The 18,651-nt window shown below is 45.7% G+C and overlaps 1 protein-coding gene across 3 annotated transcripts in view; it reads left to right on the top strand.

Annotated features, from left to right (window-relative positions):
* Window positions 1-18,651, top strand: part of HNRNPUL1 (heterogeneous nuclear ribonucleoprotein U like 1) — a 34,834-nt gene that overhangs the window by 6,253 nt on the left and 9,930 nt on the right. For all 3 annotated transcript variants that reach the window (XM_054580740.1, XM_054580739.1, XM_054580741.1), the window contains exons 3-10: window positions 1,488-1,644; window positions 3,438-3,511; window positions 4,787-4,926; window positions 7,226-7,325; window positions 9,070-9,182; window positions 13,359-13,625; window positions 15,033-15,155; window positions 15,259-15,387. In XM_054580740.1, coding sequence (XP_054436715.1) covers window positions 1,488-1,644; window positions 3,438-3,511; window positions 4,787-4,926; window positions 7,226-7,325; window positions 9,070-9,182; window positions 13,359-13,625; window positions 15,033-15,155; window positions 15,259-15,387 — 1,103 coding nt within the window. The remainder of the gene's footprint in view (window positions 1-1,487; window positions 1,645-3,437; window positions 3,512-4,786; window positions 4,927-7,225; window positions 7,326-9,069; window positions 9,183-13,358; window positions 13,626-15,032; window positions 15,156-15,258; window positions 15,388-18,651) is intronic.

The raw sequence follows: 18,651 nt of genomic DNA, 5'->3' as shown, positions 1-18,651 counted from the left end.
GTGTGGTTTAAATCCAGGATTTCCTAGACATGTAAATATCTCTTTGCAGAACGAAGTTCTTCATTATGCCACTTTAAGAAACAGATGCTATCTTGTTCTCTCTCTATTGTATACGTTGGGGAGGTGGCTTTTCTAATGACAGAGCTGGGGTTAGAACTCAAAAAGCTGGCTCCTGGGACACTGCATTCCTCACCATTTGTGTCCTACTGTTTGGAAAGCAGGGCCCCACTCTTGAGTAATGACAGAGCCTGGGCTGACTCTTAGTCTTGTGCTCCTTTCACTGCATTGTGGCCCTAGTGCCTTAGTGAATATAGTTGCTTCTGTCTAATTCCATTCTGGTTCATCCACACAGTGAAATCCCCAGGCATTTCTTATGGGTTTGTTAAGATTTTAACAAATGTAGGTTAAACTGCAGATTTATGTCAGGCTCTGTGAGACTTGTGGGATCGTTTGGCCCAAGGAAAGTATTTTTTGTGCTATTATCAACAGACATTTATCAGGGCCTCCTGTGAGCTCAGTGCTGTGCTGGGAACCAGAGAGGCCCTCCGGGTGGGTGAGCACCCTCCCTGTCCTGGAGAACTTCTCTGAGAAATTTGGCCTGCATGCCAAAGCCAGAGGATGATCCAGGGTGGCCTTGGGTTGAGTGCTGAGATCAGTAGATAAAGGGATCCACAGCATCAGGTGTAGGTCCTGTGGGAGAAATGAGGCTGAATCCATGGTTTGCTCTCAATTAGGCACTGATTCTTGGAGTCTGCCTAAGACCAGGACATTCCTATGGTCCACAGCATGTTATCCTATCTTCACCTCCTATTCACAGTGTGATTCACTGAGGCCATCGCACCTGTGGGCTGGCTTAAGCGAAGACCACCCCCTCTTTTGGAGTGATTCTGGTCTTTGTGGTAGAGTGATGAAAGCGAGGGGAGTTAGCTGCAGGATGAGAATATGCTATTGAATTGACTTTCCCCCTACTTGTAAGACTGAAGAAGGTTTGTAAGAACTGAGGTGAAGAGATTCTTTGGGAGGAGAAATTGGAGAAGGTAGGCTTGTGTAATCTCAGTGTAAAGGGATCTTAGAAGTCCTCCAGTGTTCCCACCTACTGGGTACAGACCAAGGTAGCTGCCAACTTTCATGAGCTCTTTGGCAAAGTAGCCGAAGGCAGGCCTGCCACCTTTAGATAGGTCCTTAGAGAGTTAGTCCTTATTTATGCTGAAGTCCCCTGTGCCTCTCCATGAAGCCTGAGAGTTACCTGACATCTGTCACCTCATTAGCTGCCGGTGCTGATGTGCCTAGTTGGCTATCCCCAACCCCGCTTTATCCTACACTGTTCTCCGGTACAGCCTTCTAGCTCCCTCAGCAGGCTTCCATTGAACCCAGCCCTGCATCACTGTCGTCAGGATCCTAACAACGTCTCCTCAGGTAAAGGGACGCAGCAAACTGATAACTGAGGAGTTTTCGAGTGTCTTGACCATCTGGAATTGTCCCGACAGTGGAAGTGAAGACAGAGATGAAGCAGGAAGGACCCCCCAGCTTCCTCCCGCCTGAAGCATCTCAGCTCAAGCCAGACAGACAGCAATTCCAGAGTCGCAAGAGGCCTTATGAAGAAAACCGGGGAAGGGGGTACTTCGAGCACCGAGAGGATAGGAGGTGGGTATGTGAGGCAGCTAGTAGTCACCCTTGTTCCAGTAGGTCTCTGTGTCTGTAGCGCAGTGCCTGTGGGGGCCTTTATATTAACCAAAGGGGCAGGCAGAGCAGAGTTCTCCCTGCCCTCGCACTCTCCCTCCTGTTCTTCCTGCACTCACTATCAGATTCAACTTTGCAAAACTTAATGCTTCCCATTACCTTCAGGGTCAAGTCCAAACACAACTTCCACATGTAAGACGTTAGCCTACCTTTTCAGTCCTTTGCCCCACTGCCCTGCAGCCCAGCATAGTGCGCCATTAATGTGTGCTCAGAATCCCTCTATTGAAAAAAGACCTATTTCCTGACCCTTCTCTCAGACACACCCCCTTCATCCATCTACTCACTCACTCACTCACTCATTCATTCATTCATTGTCAGTTCTCATAGTGCTTTCACCCTTGGGCTGAGCACAGGGGACAGATGAGTGGGACGCTGGGTTTGTCTTTCTGTTGTTGACGATGTAGGGACTCAGACATAGACACAAGGAAGCCACAATAGTCAGCATGTCGGGAGTTCACAAGACGGAGGGCTTCTCCATCCTGGTCGTTTGCTTTTTCTCTTTTCTGACAAGCCATCCCCCTCCCCTCACCCCAGGTCCTATCCTACCCTTCCTCCCCTCCTTCAGCTCCTGTGTGAAGCCTTCAGATCACAGAAAGTGAGAATGACCATTCCTCTCCTAGTCATGTGACACATTTTATTTACTACCTGGGGGAGTTTATCCTCTAACTGTGGCTCTCTTTGAAATAGGGACTGGGTCTCACGGGCTGTGACTAAAGTTAGGACATGGAACCTCTCTTCTGAGTTTCTCCCGCTGCCTCCCACAGAGCAGAGACCTAGAGCTACTTGCTGATGGAGAGCAGAGAAGGAGCACTTGCTCTGATCAGACTGGCAGTGAAAGCGTCAGGGCGGATCCCCGGTGCGATGAGCTCCATTGATCAGGGTCTGCACTAGCCCTGCACTGGCAGGGCTGGCGGGCGCGGCACCAGAGGGAACCTGCTCCTGATGAGTGCCAGTAGCAAGATGGGCGTGGGGCTCCTGATTTGGGCACATAGTAGATTAGGGTCATCCCAGGTGTCCCTAGGCATCAGACCCCACCCTTTTACCACTCCCCCTTACTCCCATACATTAGAAACCAGCGGTATTTAAATAGAGTCCCCTTTTAGTGTTTTGGTAGGAAGACAAATCTTGTTCATAATTCAGGACACTTTTGAAAGAGAAGACGACTGAAAAAAAAGGTCATTTGATATCCTTTCAGATGTGGAGTTTTAGGAAGCCTGGTATGTGGATAGATTATAATTACTGAGGTTTATCTGAGCCTTTGCACATTCCCCTTCCTGGCCTGGTACCCTTTGGGCTACCACAGCTTCCCATCAGTAACAGAGTTTGTATGGAGGCAGTTCTCAACATGTTGAGGGTGTTAGTCAGAATTTGGGGGTATGAGACAAAAATCCTCTTTTAAAAAGCTCTCCAAATTATGCTAATGGCCATCTTTAGAGCATGCCCTCTCTGGTCCCTGTCCCCACACTAGGAGTTAACAGTCATTGCTTTTATTGCAAGGATGTAAGGTTACAGAGGTGTTGGGTTTTGGTAGGGTTTTTTGGTTGGTTGGTTGGGCTTTTTCCCCTAACCTCTGGGGGAACAAAAGGAAATCCAGGAAGCAGCCTCAAGGCCACTTGTGAAGTCCAGCAGAACCTTCATTTCCCTTCCTCTGCTCATTCAACCATTCTCATGTGACCTAACCCCTATTTCTGGCACAGGGGTCGCTCTCCTCAGCCTCCCGCCGAAGAGGATGAAGATGATTTTGATGATACTCTTGTTGCCATCGACACGTGTGAGTCCTTGTGTGCCTATCTGATTCTGCCTCTAGTTAGTATTTGGAAACTGTGCCTTGACCTTCATAGAATCTCTGCGCGGCACCATCCAGAGCCAGTGTTAGTCCAGGTAGGGTGCTGGTTTGGAGGTAGAAGACCTGTTCCCACCTCGAACTGTGGGATCCTAGGCAAGTCATTCTACTTCTTGGAGGAGTGACCTTGCCCTAATACCTCAGAGGACTTTCAGTGACACTCAACAGAGAATGGACACGAGAGCAATTTTGAAGAACATGAACACCCTGTGCCCACGGGGCCGGGGGGGGGGGGGGGGGGGTGTTGTCATCTAATCAGGAAGGGAACCTGAGTGCTGCTGGGGAAACTTAACTCTTTGACGACCAGGTCCCCAGTTTCCATTAGGCGCTCACGTTCCTGGTGAAACCAATGCCACTTTGTCCTCTGAAGCATTAACCCGGCCCCTCCTGCTCTCTGTCCTTCAGTTCAGTTTTCTTTCCACTGGATGAGTGGCTTTCCCCTTGACTCTGCATCTAAACACTTAGAGGAATGATTATAGAGGTCCTGTCCTTCTTCAGACCTCCTAAGACAGAATGAAAATGGTAGAGCCTGCAATTGTGAATTTATAAATGCACCCAGAAGCCAAAACAGGCCTAAAAACACTACTTTTCAACAAAGCAGAAAGTAAACAGCAGTTGGTTCATGTATTTTGTTGTCTAGCTCATGTTTACAGAGCGGTGGCTACATGCAGAGTCTTCAGCTTACAAGAGGAGGTGGGAGCCTCTGGTGCCTGGATGGCACGTGTGAATCAGGGCCAGGTGTTTGGACAGCTGTTGGTGGTGGGAGTCTGGCAGAGTTAGCTCAGGGAGGTGGTTGAAGTGAATGGCAGTGGGGATTAGCCTTTCTTAAAGTTATAAAATTCTTGAAAATAGTGAGCGTATGGACCTTAACCCTAGGAAGTGTATATCCCCATAAAAGGCATCTGTATGTAAATTTCAGGAGTGCCTCTCAATGGCCATCCTCAGACCTGAGCCAGGTGAAGGACATCAGCTTCTATGTGAAGTCGCTGCTTTGCGCTTACAGAGGCTGGTTTGCAGTAGTCCGTACCCTTTCTATGGAAAGGGAGATTGGCTAGGCAGTGCGGCTGGCTTTTCGTGAACTTGTCCCCACAGTGTGTCAGCTTGTGTACCCCTGGTTAACACTCTTGGGGAACTTAATCTTTGCCTGTGCCTGCCTCTCGGATCTGTAAAACATCAGTCAACTCCAGGCTTTTTCCTTCACAGATAACTGTGACCTCCACTTCAAGGTGGCCCGAGACCGGAGTAGTGGCTACCCACTCACAATTGAGGGCTTCGCATACCTGTGGTCTGGAGCCCGTGCCAGCTATGGGGTCAGAAGGGGCCGTGTGTGCTTCGAGATGAAGGTGAGTGGAAACAACAGAGAGGACAGGGACAGAAAGCAGGTCCATCCTTTGGAATAGCCTGTGATCAGCCACCTTGGTCTGGCCCACAATTTTAAGAGATTCGATTGAGCATAGACTTTATGTCCAAGCAAAAACAGCATAATGAACTCAAAAGAACTATACCATTGCTGAACACTATATCAGAAAAGCAGGCCAACCATACACTGCTTCATCAAGCAGATTTTTCTTTGGTGGAATTTAACCCAGGTATTATACAGCCATCCACTCTGGGGTAACATGTTTGTAGAACTGATAAAAGGAGTCGTTTGGAAGAAAAGTGAGCTAGGAAGAATGGACTCAGTCATCACCAATTACAGGGATGCTGGAGGGAGAGCAGGGCAAAGAAAGTTTCTGCCATGAGGCCACCCTCATCTCTCCACAGTTCCACGTCAGGTTATGTTTATGAAAATAACACATTTATGTTGAATAAAAGTTCAGATGACATAGAACAATATAGGGTAAAACAAAAGTTTTTAAGAATCTTAAAAGCAGCAAGAGAAAAGGAGTTACTTTACCTACAAAGGAGTTCCCATGAGACTATCAGCTGATTGCTCAGAAGAAACCCTACAGGCAAGAAGGGGCTGGAAAGGAGTATTCGAAGTCATGAAAGGCAAGGGCCTACACCCAAGATTACTCTCTCCAGCAAAGCCATCATTTAGAATGGGAGGGCAGATAAACTGCTTCCCAGAGAAGGTCAAGTTAAAGGAGTTCATCATCACCAAGCCCTTATTATATGAAATGTTAAAGGAGCTTATCTGAGGAAAAGAAGATCAAAACTGGGAACAATAAAATGACAACAAGCTCAACTATCAATGACCGAACCTAAAAAAATAACAAAAACTAAGTAAACAACTAGAATAGGAACAGAATCACAAAAATGATCACATGGAGGGTTTTCAGCAGGGAGGGGGAGAGCGGAGAATTGGGGGGAAAGGGGCAGGGAATAAGAAGCATCAATGGTAGGCACAGAATAGGCAGGGGGAGGTTAAGAAAAGCATAGGAAATGGAGAAGCCAAGGAACTTATACGTACCACCCATGGACATGAACTAAGGGGCTGGGGGTGGTGTTGGAAGGAGGAGGGTGCAGGGCGGAGGGGGATAAAGGGAAGAAAAAAATGGAACAATTATACTAGTATAATCAATAAAATATACTTAAAAAAAAAAAAAACCAAAGTTGTGCTCATGTCCTCCCAGTCCCCCTACCCTTTGTACCCTCCAGAGGTAACTTAACAATTTCTTGTTTGTCCCCCTTTGTATCCACACACTTATGATAGCTACTATCTATAGAACACTTTGCATGCATTAGGTATGTTGCCAAGCTCTTTACACAGATATCTCCATTAATCCTCACAGAGCCGTCATGAAATAAGAATTCTTATCCCCATTTCTTAGAGGGAGAGGCTGAGACCCAGGGTTATTTTCCATTGACTGTAAGGCACCATTGGTTTTAAGTTCTGTGTTGTTCTGGGTACTACTCACAGGGAAACACTACCAATGAGACTAACAGTGCTTTCTTAGCACATCAGTTTCAATACATGTCCTGCTTTTGGAGATGGTAATGTATGGAAAATGGGCATCTGAAAGTCAAATGACATCGGGTACCTTTTCAGAAGCTACAAATAACTTCAAATAGATATGGTTATTAGGCACTATAATTTCTAACTTAAGAGATTAAGTCAAAAGGTGCTTTTTATCCTTTCCTTGTATTACATTTAATACTATATATGTTGGACATTTTTTCTAAATTTCAGCGCATTATGTCTGCCTCATTTTTTTGTTAACTGCTGCATCATTCTGTGGTATGGATGTGCCATAATGTGACCAGTGCCTTATGGGAGGTTTTTTCTGTTTGTTTCTTTCCAGTAATACAAACAATGCCACACTAAATTGCAGGGTTGTATAGCATTGTGCATTTGCCATTTGAATGCAGACAGCCAGATTTCCCTCCAAAGATATTGCACCAGTTTATCCTTCTACGCCAAATATTAGGAGTCCTTGTTTTCCCTGCAGGGGAAAGTGTTAGAACTAAAAATAACTGTATTTTGAAATACCTACCTCTGTGGCCCTGCACTCTGCTTAGCCCTTTGGAGGCCCTGGTTTCAGTGCAACAGGCCCTTCAGAACAGCTTAGACGCCTTTTTCCCAGCTACAAAAGACATTGCTGTTTTTAATGCGTATGTGCTTCCCTCCTATATTGCCTCATAACCCACCAGCCTCCAGAGAATGAATCGATTCTGAGCCCTCCTGTTCTCTGTCCCCAGATCAATGAGGAAATCTCCGTGAAACACCTTCCATCTACGGAGCCTGACCCACACGTTGTCCGTATCGGCTGGTCCCTTGATTCCTGCAGCACCCAACTAGGTAAGAGGAGGGCAGCCAGGAAGTCCAGAGGAGAGCGGTTGCTGTCCCTGGATTCTTGAGCTTCCTAAACTTCTCTTCCCAATGTTGGACTCTGCTAGGCTGCAGTGGAACAGGCACAGGGGTTATGTATAATCCACTGCCCAATTGGGCAGACAAGATCCAACTGGACAGCCCGCAGTTTTATAACAGCTTTTCTATGAAAAATTGGGCCTTCATCTTTTAGGAGAGGGTCCAGAGTTCTCTTTAAAAAACTGTTCCCTTTCTTTAAAAAAGATTAGTTGTCTCCTCTCCTCAGACCATGCTGAAAATAAGTTTTTAAGCCCCATTAAATTCTGTCTAGAGGTTTTTTGTCCAGAGCGTAACCCAAAGTAAAAGGGGAAGCGGCAAACAGTGGGGCCCTGCAGGGCTCGTTGGCAGAAGCAAGGGCTGTCCAGCGAGAGGTTTTGAATTTTTCCAGCACCCCAAGCTTCAGTGACCTCCTGTCCCCAAGTGACTGATTCCAGTGACCAGTGCTGGTGTCTTCTGCCTCAGTCATATAAACATTCTGATTATGGAAATAATACACACATGCTTTTTGTAAAAATTCAGGGCATACAGAGAGAGGGAAAATTTTTTTTAAAAACCTCTTAAACCTGAGCGATAACCAGTGTAAACATTTTCATCCACCATCTTCTGGACACTTCTTTTGTCCTTTGTATATCGCAGACTGGGTCACACCATGGAAACTAGTTTGAAGCCTAATTTCTTTTCCTTACTTGATATACAGTGGGCATGTTTTCATAAATAAGGGCAGTTTTTTGCCACTTTATAATTTTCCCCTTTTGGTTGTAGCACTTACTTATAAATGTTTTGTAGATCATTTGAGTTGATTGCAGTTTTTTGCTGTTAAACAGTCAAGTTGTCCTTGTACATAGTTAGTTCTGACTGTTCACTGATTCTTGAAAGTAAAAATGCTAGCTCAAATGAATGTACAGTTTTGATATGTATTAATGCTTTTTTTAAGACTTATGTGTCATCTGATTTTATCTTTTTCTCAGCTTTGAGGTATAGTTAGTGGGTAGTTGACACAGATAAAGGATACAAATCTCAGAACAGTCAAGCAGACATCCAGGGTCATGCAGCTGCTTCATAGAAGAACCAGGCTTGGGATCCATGCTTGCTGGCTCTTGTGTTTCTGGCAGGATGCCCTTTGGGTTCCTGACCAAGGATCCCTATAACCCCAGCGTCAGCCAGAGCAGTTGGGATCTCAGACTGCTTTAGCCCCCCAGTTCTGTAGCCTGAGGAAATCCAGTATCTTTCCTAGGAATCAGGCTTCATCGTCTCCAGAAGCAAAACCCAGTCCTTTTACTGAATGCTGCCCAAAACCCTTTGTCACCAAAAATTGATGCCATTAGTTTCATGATACTGAGTGTCACAGGGAAGGGTTGCATCTCAGCATACAGCCTTCTTCTGTCCCAGCTCCTTTCTTCCCCTCCCTTTCTTCCCAAATTCTCCCTTTTTGTGCAGAGCAGTTCAGCTCCTACTCCCAGACTTAACATTGGAACTCATCAAGCCCTCGGGAGTTCTGCATATGCGATGAAGAGCTTCCTTTCAAGGGAACCTTTTTCACCTTTCTCCCCCAAAAGCATCTGATTAGTAAACTAACAAAGAAAAACTTTTTTTTTTCTTTAAAAGTGTGTGACCACCATAAAGGCAGTGGTGACCATCACAAGTTTAACCTGCCTTTGCCTATTTCTTTCGTCAGGTGAAGAGCCTTTCTCTTATGGCTATGGAGGCACTGGGAAGAAGTCCACCAATAGCCGGTTTGAAAACTACGGAGACAAGTTTGCAGAGAATGATGTGATTGGCTGCTTTGCGGTGAGTGCTGGCAGCCTGTGGGAGTTTGCAGAATGAAATGTTAGTCCTGTCAGGTGGACCTGCAGTTACCTTTTTCAGAGTACCTCTGTTCACTGCACTATGTCCAGCTGCTGTCACTGTGCCTCTTTGTCTCTTTGACAGACTGGAATGTTTACTGTCATTTTGTGCAAAAATCTACTATTCTACCTTCCTGGTCTCTTGTGTAAATGCATCAGTTGACACCTTGAAGAGGTTTGAGGTTGTCAGGTGTGCACACACTTCCTCCATTCCTAGATATCAGAGTGACATTTTCTAAATAGACCCAGGAATTTCTTATCTTTCTTTGCTACCAAATAGCCTGTCAGTCTGCTCTCGAATTCAGTGCTGTTAGCTCTTGCCTCACTCTGGCAATATCTCATCCCTAAACTTCTCTCTGCGTTCACCTCACATTGGTTTGGACAGGTTTCCTATAGTGCACTGCCTTCTAGGAGTGCGGGGGTGGGTGTAAACCTGAACAAGATAAATGGAGCCCGAGCTGCTGCCAGACTTCAGTCCCCAAGAGCAGTGACCCACACAGTGCTGTATACTGTGGCTGTCAGCTCGGGGGCAGACTCCCTAGGCCCAGTCCTGGCTCTCTACTTTCAGCCGTGGGCAACTTACCCTCCCTGTATTTCAGTCTACGCTAAGTGAGGCTCTTTGCACCTACTTCAGAATTTTGTGTGGGATCATTAGGCTCTTCTGTTAGAAGCACTTAGAATAATGCCTGGCACATGATGTGTACTCAGTAAATCCTACTTGGTACTATTATCATTAGGAGTTAAAGCTGTTTTTAAAATGTACCACAAGACCCTGGCAGGGAGTGGCTACCTGGGGGGATGCTTTCTCCTGATCTTATTCTCTCTCCCTCCTTCAGATTTGCATACATGTACTTTTTTTCTGTGTTTTTTCATTCTTTCTTTGAAATAATTTTAAACTTAAAGCCCTAAGAACTGTCATAGAGCCTTGTTCAGATTCTAACATTTACTTTTAACATTTTCTCAAATATATATGACTATCTGACCTATTTGAGAGTAGGTTGCCTACATCATGTCTTTATTTCTTAATACTTCAGCATGCATTTCCTAACCACAGCACAGTTATTAAATTTAACATTGATATAATGCTATTTTCTACTCCTCAATCCACATTTAAATTTTGTCAGTTGTGCTGACAATATTTTTTGGAGCAATTTTGTTTCTGGTTCAGGATCCAATCCAGGATCACTTAGTGCATTCTCATGTCATGTTTTGTTTTGTTTTGTTTTCTAGTCTGAAACAGTTTCTTGGTCTTCCTTTCTTTCATGACCTCATTGTCTTTTTACTAAAAAACATGTTTTCCTAAAAATTAACCGTGTTCATACTCCCTTCTAAACCTTGAACATTTTCCATTTAACAGTAAATATTAGCTGTCTCTCCCTGTCTGCACAGATGATATAGATATAACTGAGTTAAAAAAACATTTTTGAATAGTTACTAAATTCACATGGTTTGCAAAAACACCAATAAATGTAAAAAGGCGTGCAGCATAACACCTATTTCGGACCTTTCCCTTCCACCCATTGTTCACATATACCTCCCTCCACACATGGACCCACAGATACTCAGGATTTCCTCTTTTACACAAAAGGTAGCATATTTATACTTGTTATTATGCATCTTCTTTTGCTTAACTGTATCTCTTAGAGATCTCTTTATATCACTGCCTAGAGGACTTCTTTGTTCTTTTATATCATCTGTAGTCATTGGATGGGTCAACCATGTCTATATAATCAGCTTTCTATTAGTGGACATTCACTTAGTTTCTTGCCTAGTGGCTGCCTAGGATTCTGATGCAGGTGTCAGTCTATGCTGGCTTGATTCGGCCAGTCTTCTGTTGGTGGACCTGAAAATTATTTGCTCGAGTGACTGATGCTGCAGTGATAGCTTATCATTTTCCCACTTACCAGAGTGTCTTCGAGATCTTTTTTGTGTCCTCACACATGTGGAATTTCCTCTGTTTAAAGGATGCTACAAATTTCTAAAAGGTGACATGTTGGAGGAAGTGTAAAAATCAGTGACGTGCAGAAACCTGGGGCGAGGACCCCTGTGTTAGGTCTTGAGTTTTCAACATTCATAAAAAAAAAAAACAGAACAAAATGGCCTTGCAGGTAGAGAGAACAATATAATCCATTTCAATTATAATATGTGGAGCCCCGGGGATGACACAAGGAGACAAGACATTTGAGGCTGCAAAAATGGCGTGCTCTGAGTAATGCCAGGCCTAGGGACTCTTGAGTTGTTAGGCAGAGTAATAGGACCACACTTGCCTCTTGGACACATGGTCCTGTTGTCATAGATTTGTCAGGTGGTTTATATACAAAATGGTAAGTTCTTGTAGTAAAGCTGGTGGCCATAATGAAGGTTTATCGCCATGATGTTCATTTCCATGTCAGAGCAAAGGTGACCTGGGCCACTTCTGCTCAAGGGAGAAGACCTGGCAGGAATTATGCTGCAGGGATTAAGGAAGGATTCAGTGTGGCAAATGTTTGCATGTCTGCCCTGCATAGTATTAAGCTGTGTGGGCACTTAGAGACCAAGGGCTATAAAGGACTGTCTGGAGCTGCACCCCCTGAACACTGAGGAGGGTGGGGAGGAAGCTCCTTGGGAGAAGGAGCTATCATTATTTCTTAAAGAGCAAGTCCGAAGATGGCTTTCTCATTCGAGAGAAAGAATACCACATCTTGTACTTTTAAATCAGGAACCTGAACTTGCACTTCGCTTTGGTCTGCTATCTAATTCCAGGTTTTGAGCTTAATTGTAAATCTTAACCCTGCACCCAAAGTGACCTTTCTGAAACAGTTTGACCAGGCCACTTCCCTATTCGAAACAAGTCAGGGACTCTTCTCTTTCACCAACCTGAAGTCCTAACTGCTGAGGTGACAGACTCTCATATGCTGAGGGCAGGGGCTATGTCGTCTCCTCACATTTTAGCCCAGCACAGTGCCTGATACCTCGGAGTGGTAGCTCCCATTCATTGTGTGGTCACTGTGGAGTGAACGCACTAATCTGCTTACTCCTCAGAAGGACCCTGTGCGCTATAGAATTTTATGGCCTCCCTTTTTTGATAGTAAATGACAGAGCTAAAGCAGCCTGCCTTCCAAAACAGGATTTTTTTTTTTTTTTAAGATTTTATTTAGCTTTAGAGAGAGGGGAAAGGAGGTGGAGAAACATCAGTGTTCAAGAGATACATCGATCGGTTGCCTCTTGCACACCCCCAACTGGGGACCTGGCCTGCAACCCTTTGGTTCGCAGGCCGGCAGTCAGTCCACTGAGCCACACCAGCCAGAGCCCAAAACATGATCTTAACCACTGAACTTCAGCTGCTCAGTAAGAACTCAAAGGAGTAGTTACTGAATAAATGTATGTGGTCCCTGCCAGGCTCTCCAGCTGTACCTGAAATTAATTCCCCCTCATCCTTTATGCCTCAGCCTGTCTGACCTTGTGTTCTCTTGTTGCCATATTTGTGTACAAACAATACTTCTCTTTAGGACTCTGTCCTCCTGCCCCACACTTAGCTCATTTCATTTTGTTGTTTAGGACCTGACTTACAGGTTCCTTTCCTCCTCCATGAGAGAATCTTGCTCCTTTGTAGGTGCTGTTGCGGAATTCAGATAGTGTCCTTATCTGATTCCCCACTAGGTCCTGACCTCTGTCAGGCCAAAATCACCATAGATATATGTACCAGGAAGAACAGGAGTTCAGGAACATGTGTCAAACAAACGAATGCATTTGTGGATTTGGACTTGACTTAGAAAGCCTTGCTGTGGCTTTCCTTCCATCTGTTATCTTCACAGACTGCCCTTGCTGGGGTTGAGGCTCGACACGATCACCTTTTCCTTCATCTTCCTCTCAGGCTAGGCACAAGGCTCAAATTCTTACACCTCCCTAAAATTACACGATTCACATCCACCAGCCTTTGGATCTTCGGCAAGGAGGGCTTTCGTCTACATATTCTCTGAGTTGCCCATTGTATCTGTATGTTGAGGGGTGGGGTTACAGCTAAATCTGGGAAGCCGGGTATATTTCTGCTCTCTGTATCTGCTCGCTCCACCTTGGGGTTCCCAGTGCCTTCAGCTGAGTGTTGGCTTAAGGTTTTCTTCCTTTGGCTTTTTTCTCCTAGGACTTCGAATGTGGAAATGATGTGGAACTTTCCTTTACCAAGAATGGGAAGTGGATGGGCATTGCTTTCCGAATTCAGAAGGAAGCCTTGGGGGGTCAGGCCCTCTACCCTCATGTTCTGGTGAAGAATTGTGCAGTGGAGTTCAACTTCGGGCAGAGGGCTGAGCCCTACTGTTCTGTCCTTCCTGGCTTTACCTTCATCCAGCACCTTCCACTGAGTGAGCGAATCCGGGGCACTGTTGGACCAAAGACCAAGTCAGAGTGTGAGGTTAGTGGGCTTGAAGGACTGAACTGGTGGCTGCGTCTCCTGGGCCACCTAACTGCCAAGGCAGAGGGGAGACACTTGGTCGCTGGGCGTGGGGAAAGCAGTACCACCTCCCTGTGTGTGCAGCCTTAACGAGAGGGCCCTCCTCTTCCTGGCTCCTTGGGGCTGGCCTGAGTTAAAAGCTGCTGTGAGTATGGCTTAGGCCAAAGAGGGGGAGGGGATAAGGAGAGAGGCCTAAATCTTGGAAGGTTTCCAAAAGGAAGTTGCCACACTGCTCCTTGGGTGAGGTCAGTATCTTGGAATAGGAAGCGTTCCTCCCAGCAGGAAAGGATGTGGAGGTACTTCCTGGTGAGTGTGTTCTTCAAGGAGGTTGTACAGCTTCACACTCTCAAACAAAGCTAAGAACAATGACACCTGGCCTTGAGGATGATTTAGCTGCAGAAGCTGTACTGGTGATCTTTGTTCTCTTTTTATTTTCTGATATATAAGTGATTTTGTGTATGTTCTAGAAAATTAAGAAATACAAAGAAAATTCAAGTTTCCCATTATTCCACCATTTGCAAACAAGTTTACTTTTAAAGCTTTAGATTTTATCCTGTAGCTGTGCTAAGTGCTTGTTTTGTACACAGACACATTATCATTGTGATCTCATGGTGTAAGCATTGGGATATCCAGCCCTTTTCACTTAACATTGTTTTGTGAATACCTATTTTGAGATTCATTTTTTTTTAATTGTCACCCAAGAACGTGCTTATTGATCTTAGAGAGTTGAGAAGGGAGGTGGGGAGAGAGAGGGAGAGAAACATTGACATGAGAGAGAAATATCGATCAGTCGCCTTTCTTCCGTGCCCCAACCCGGGACCAAGCCTGCAAGCCTTTCAGTTTACAGGACAGTGCTCCAACCAAGTTTGCTGTACCACCCAGGGATAAATTCATTTTTCATAGCCTCACAGTCTAACCATTTCCCTCTTCTTGGCATATAGGTTGTATCTAGTGTTCTGCAAATTTTAAGTATACTGATTAGATACAGTGCTTGTCTTTGTATGTAGTTTGTCCCCATTTCAGGTTCTAAGAAAGTTGTGCCCACTCTGTGGGCTGGTTCCGGTGCACAGTCCTCCCTGGGTTTTCTGTCAAAGACCATGGAATCATGCTAAACAAAAATGTAAATACTCATAACAGCCCTTGGTTTTATGCTTGTCCCATGCCAGATCATCTATTGGCAGTTTGATGAGCCTCATCTCTTTGAATCCCAGCAGCAGCACTGGGAGGTAGAAGGTATTGCTTTCATTTCCCAGAGATGGCCATGAGGTTTAGAGGCACCTCGTGGTCACCAACAAGTCAGGGAGGTGCCGGGCTGCCAGGCCACACCCTGCTGCTGCTTCAGTACTCCTCCTTGTTCTGTTCTTACAGATTCTGATGATGGTGGGCCTGCCCGCTGCTGGGAAGACCACATGGGCCATCAAACATGCAGCCTCCAACCCCTCCAAGAAGTACAACATTCTGGGTACCAATGCCATCATGGATAAGATGCGGGTAAGGGCAGTCCCTGGTCTTTCCTTCGCCACCTCCCTTACCCCACCCCATAGTGCTGCCCTATAGCCAGAAACACCCACCCTTCACCACCCCCTGCCCACAGGTGATGGGCCTACGCCGACAGCGGAACTACGCTGGCCGCTGGGATGTCCTGATCCAGCAGGCCACCCAGTGCCTCAATCGCCTCATCCAGATCGCTGCCCGCAAGAAACGCAACTATATCCTAGACCAGGTATTTGCTGATGACCGTCATGCTGCTGGAGAGGGAAGGGGCCTATTGGGTGCCTGGTTATCCCCCCCTTATCCTTTTATTTTTTCACCATAATGCTCTTGGACTGCAGTGCTGGTAAGGGGGTCAGCCATACATGATAGCACAGTCGCAAGCTCTTAGCATAGTTCTCTGAGCCCTTTCGGTGCAGTGGGGTCTGGGGCCGTGATCTGGGCCTAGCTCAGGCCTTCAGCAGCCAACAGGATATCATCAGGTGAGAGCTGTTTAATGAAATGGAAAGGGCATGGATTTCTGAGGTGGGCAGACCTGAGCTCTAATCGCAGCTCTGCTACTTCCTAGCTGCATGCCTGCAGACAGCTGACTTCATCCTTCAAGCCTCAGTCTCTTAGTCTATAAAATGGAGATCAAAATGGTGCCCACATACCTAACATGGGGCCTGGCATATAGGAGCTGGAGATTGTTATTAATTATTCTATACAATAGGTATGTTTCAGTTTCTCTTAGCATGTTTTATGACTGTCAGGTACATATCTAAGGCCTTTTTTTTTTTTTTTTTTTTTGAGATTTTTATGTATTATTTATTTTAGAGAGGGGAAGGGAGAGAAACATTAATGTGTGGTTTCCTCTTGCACACCCCCTACTGGGGACCCAGCCCTCAACCCAGGCATGGGCCCTAGACTGGGAATCGAACCAGCGGTTCTTTGATTCACAGGCCAGCGCTCAGTGCACTGAGCCACACCAGCCAGGGCTTAAGTCATATATTTTGTACCTTTGTTTAAATTCAGAGCAGGGTTGTTCACATCAGATGATCTGGGAACCTTTAAAATTAAACACAATTTTGTATGCAGTTATGTCCTTTTCTGAAAAAATTAGTTTTGAGTTAGGAGAGGAAGATGTTTTGTGGTTTCCAATGTTCTCAAAAGTATAAGTGACCCAAACATAGTTAAGGATCCTTGTCTCAGGGTAATGAGTTCCCTCATGTTTGTTGCTTATGAGACGTCATTCTTGACATGTCCTGAAGGTTTCTCAAGTAGCAGATTCTTTATTTGGGGATCTGTGAACAAAATTCTCTTTCCCTAAGCCTTGCAGTCATGCCTTCTTAAAAACCTGTGAATGTGCACATACGTAAAGTAAGTGCCTTCCATATGTGTAGCCTCAGATATTTGGTTACCAGGAGTTGAAAGGGCCCCTGATGAGGGTGGAGTTAGTGATGGTGGTTGGCTCCACTGAAAGGTGGTTGGAAACTCCAGGGGACCAAGTTGCCTCTGCACGGGAGTGAGCATCTTATACAAAACAACTGAGTGAGAGTGTCGGATCCTGAACACATGGAGATGTGAGAGAGTGGTGGACCCCTTCCCACATAATCTTGCCCTATGCATCTCTTCCATCTGGCTGGTCCTGAGTTACATCTTTCCATATTAAACTGGTAATTGTGTGTTTATAGTTGAAGAAATGATTCTTTATATCCAGCATTTGAAAGGAGTACATAGTAAGAACTTAGTTCTTAAAGACAAAAAGAAAAAGGGTATTGGCTGGTGATAATTCTTGATAGACAAATTAATTTAAATGATCTTCCCAGGCAGTTAGGTGTTGGGAGTGGAAAGCTGCTCTTTGCTGATAAAACAGCCATGCTAGGAAAACTAAGAGTTGGCCAAGGCTGGGCCCTCACCCTGGCCCCTTTTCTGTGTTGGTGGGGATGTGAGATTGGCTCTGGGTTCTGAAACTGTGGGATTAATCCTGGAAGACTCACATTTGTGAAGAAGACAGTACATGATCCCGCATTACTAAATTTTGATGGAAACAACTAATTGGGCTAACGTTTAGAATATTTATTTCCGGGCGGGGGCGGGGTAGAGGAACTGTTGAGCACAGGATAGTCCAAGAGGCACCCAGGATTACTACTCAAGCTTGGCCCCATCAGTAACGCATGTAGTCAGCTTTTTCTCCGTTTGGAGACTTTTTTTTTAACCCTGGCCTTGCTTTGCTCATTCTTGTCAGAGCATTTGGAACTGTAGCCTGACTTGGCACCAGTGGGACTCAGTGCCCTGCAAGGGGCAGCAGTGTTGTCACAGCACCCTGAGAGTTCCCAGGGAGTATTCCCTGCCTGTCATTTTGCCAGTTTGCCGGTTAAATCGGCTGTGAAACCCATTTCAGATATGTGGCTCAGTGGAGAAGGATTGTAGTTCTGGAGGGAGATCATCTTAACATCTCTGTCCAACATTTCAAAGTGGGCCTTCCCTGGAGCTCAGGCATCAGCTCCTCAGCCAGGCACAGTACAGCTGAGCTCTGTAAAGACACACTGTTAGTCTTGGAGCATATGCTCATTTGTTTAGGGATGGGGTCCGGGGCTTTAGCAGCTTTGGTCTTCAGGGCCATGAGCGTCCTCATTGAGGGGTGTGCACGTTGAGCTAAGTGATCCAGGCCAACAGGGAAGCAAAAGTACCTAAACTCTGAAGGTGAGGGAGGAGGGTTCTCTGTTAAACAGAGATTGACTTGGGGCTTTAAATTATAGGTTATTCAGTCCCAGGAAGAGGTCTAAAGCCAGTTAATTTTATCTTTTTTAAGATTTTATTTATTTTTTAGAGAGAGGGGATGGGAGGGGAAGAGATAGGGAGAGAAACATCAGTGTCCACAAGAAACATTGATCAGTTGCCTCTCGCATGCCCCCAGCTGGGAACTTGGCCTGCAACCCAGGCTTGTGCCCTGACTGGGAATTGAACCGGCAGCCTTTCAGTTCGCAAGCCAGCACTCAACCTGCTGAGCCACACCAGCCAGGGCAAAAATGCCCATTCTTGAGCGGGAAGGAGAATGTTGCCTGCAGAAGGCAGGTGAGGCTGTGCGAACCAGGACTGTCCCTATATCTGGTTAGGGCCCCAGCTCGTACCCCAGGATATGTCTCATTGGGCACAAGCTCTTGGTGTGATGGAGCTTCGACCTGCATTCCATGATGATCTAAGTATCCTCTTCAGATCAGGTGGTGTTACAGCTCTGAAACATCCAAGGAAAAAAAGAAGAGATAAACCACAAGGGAAACAGGCCTCATAGAGGAAATGAACCTGTTAAAAGTTACACTGTTGATTTACTAGCAGAACTTGTCTGTGATGACCTTCCAGGTGGCCACGGCTCAGAATGGTAGAGCCATGGTGGGAAATTGGAAAGTGGGAGTCCTGGGCAAAGGAGTTAATTAAGGCTTTGTCCTGTGGGCAGTGGGAAGCAACAGTCATGTTTTGATGAGGGAGGGATATGCAGAGGCTTCTGAGAAGGCCT

This window comes from Pteronotus mesoamericanus, unplaced genomic scaffold (genome assembly GCF_021234165.1).
Source record: "Pteronotus mesoamericanus isolate MK-2021 breed Mesoamerican mustached bat unplaced genomic scaffold, CSHL_Meso_final contig_639, whole genome shotgun sequence".
In the NCBI taxonomy this organism is placed as follows: domain Eukaryota; kingdom Metazoa; phylum Chordata; class Mammalia; order Chiroptera; family Mormoopidae; genus Pteronotus; species Pteronotus mesoamericanus.
Note: the sequence above shows the minus strand (reverse complement) of the source record. Positions and strands in the feature narration are given on the sequence as shown.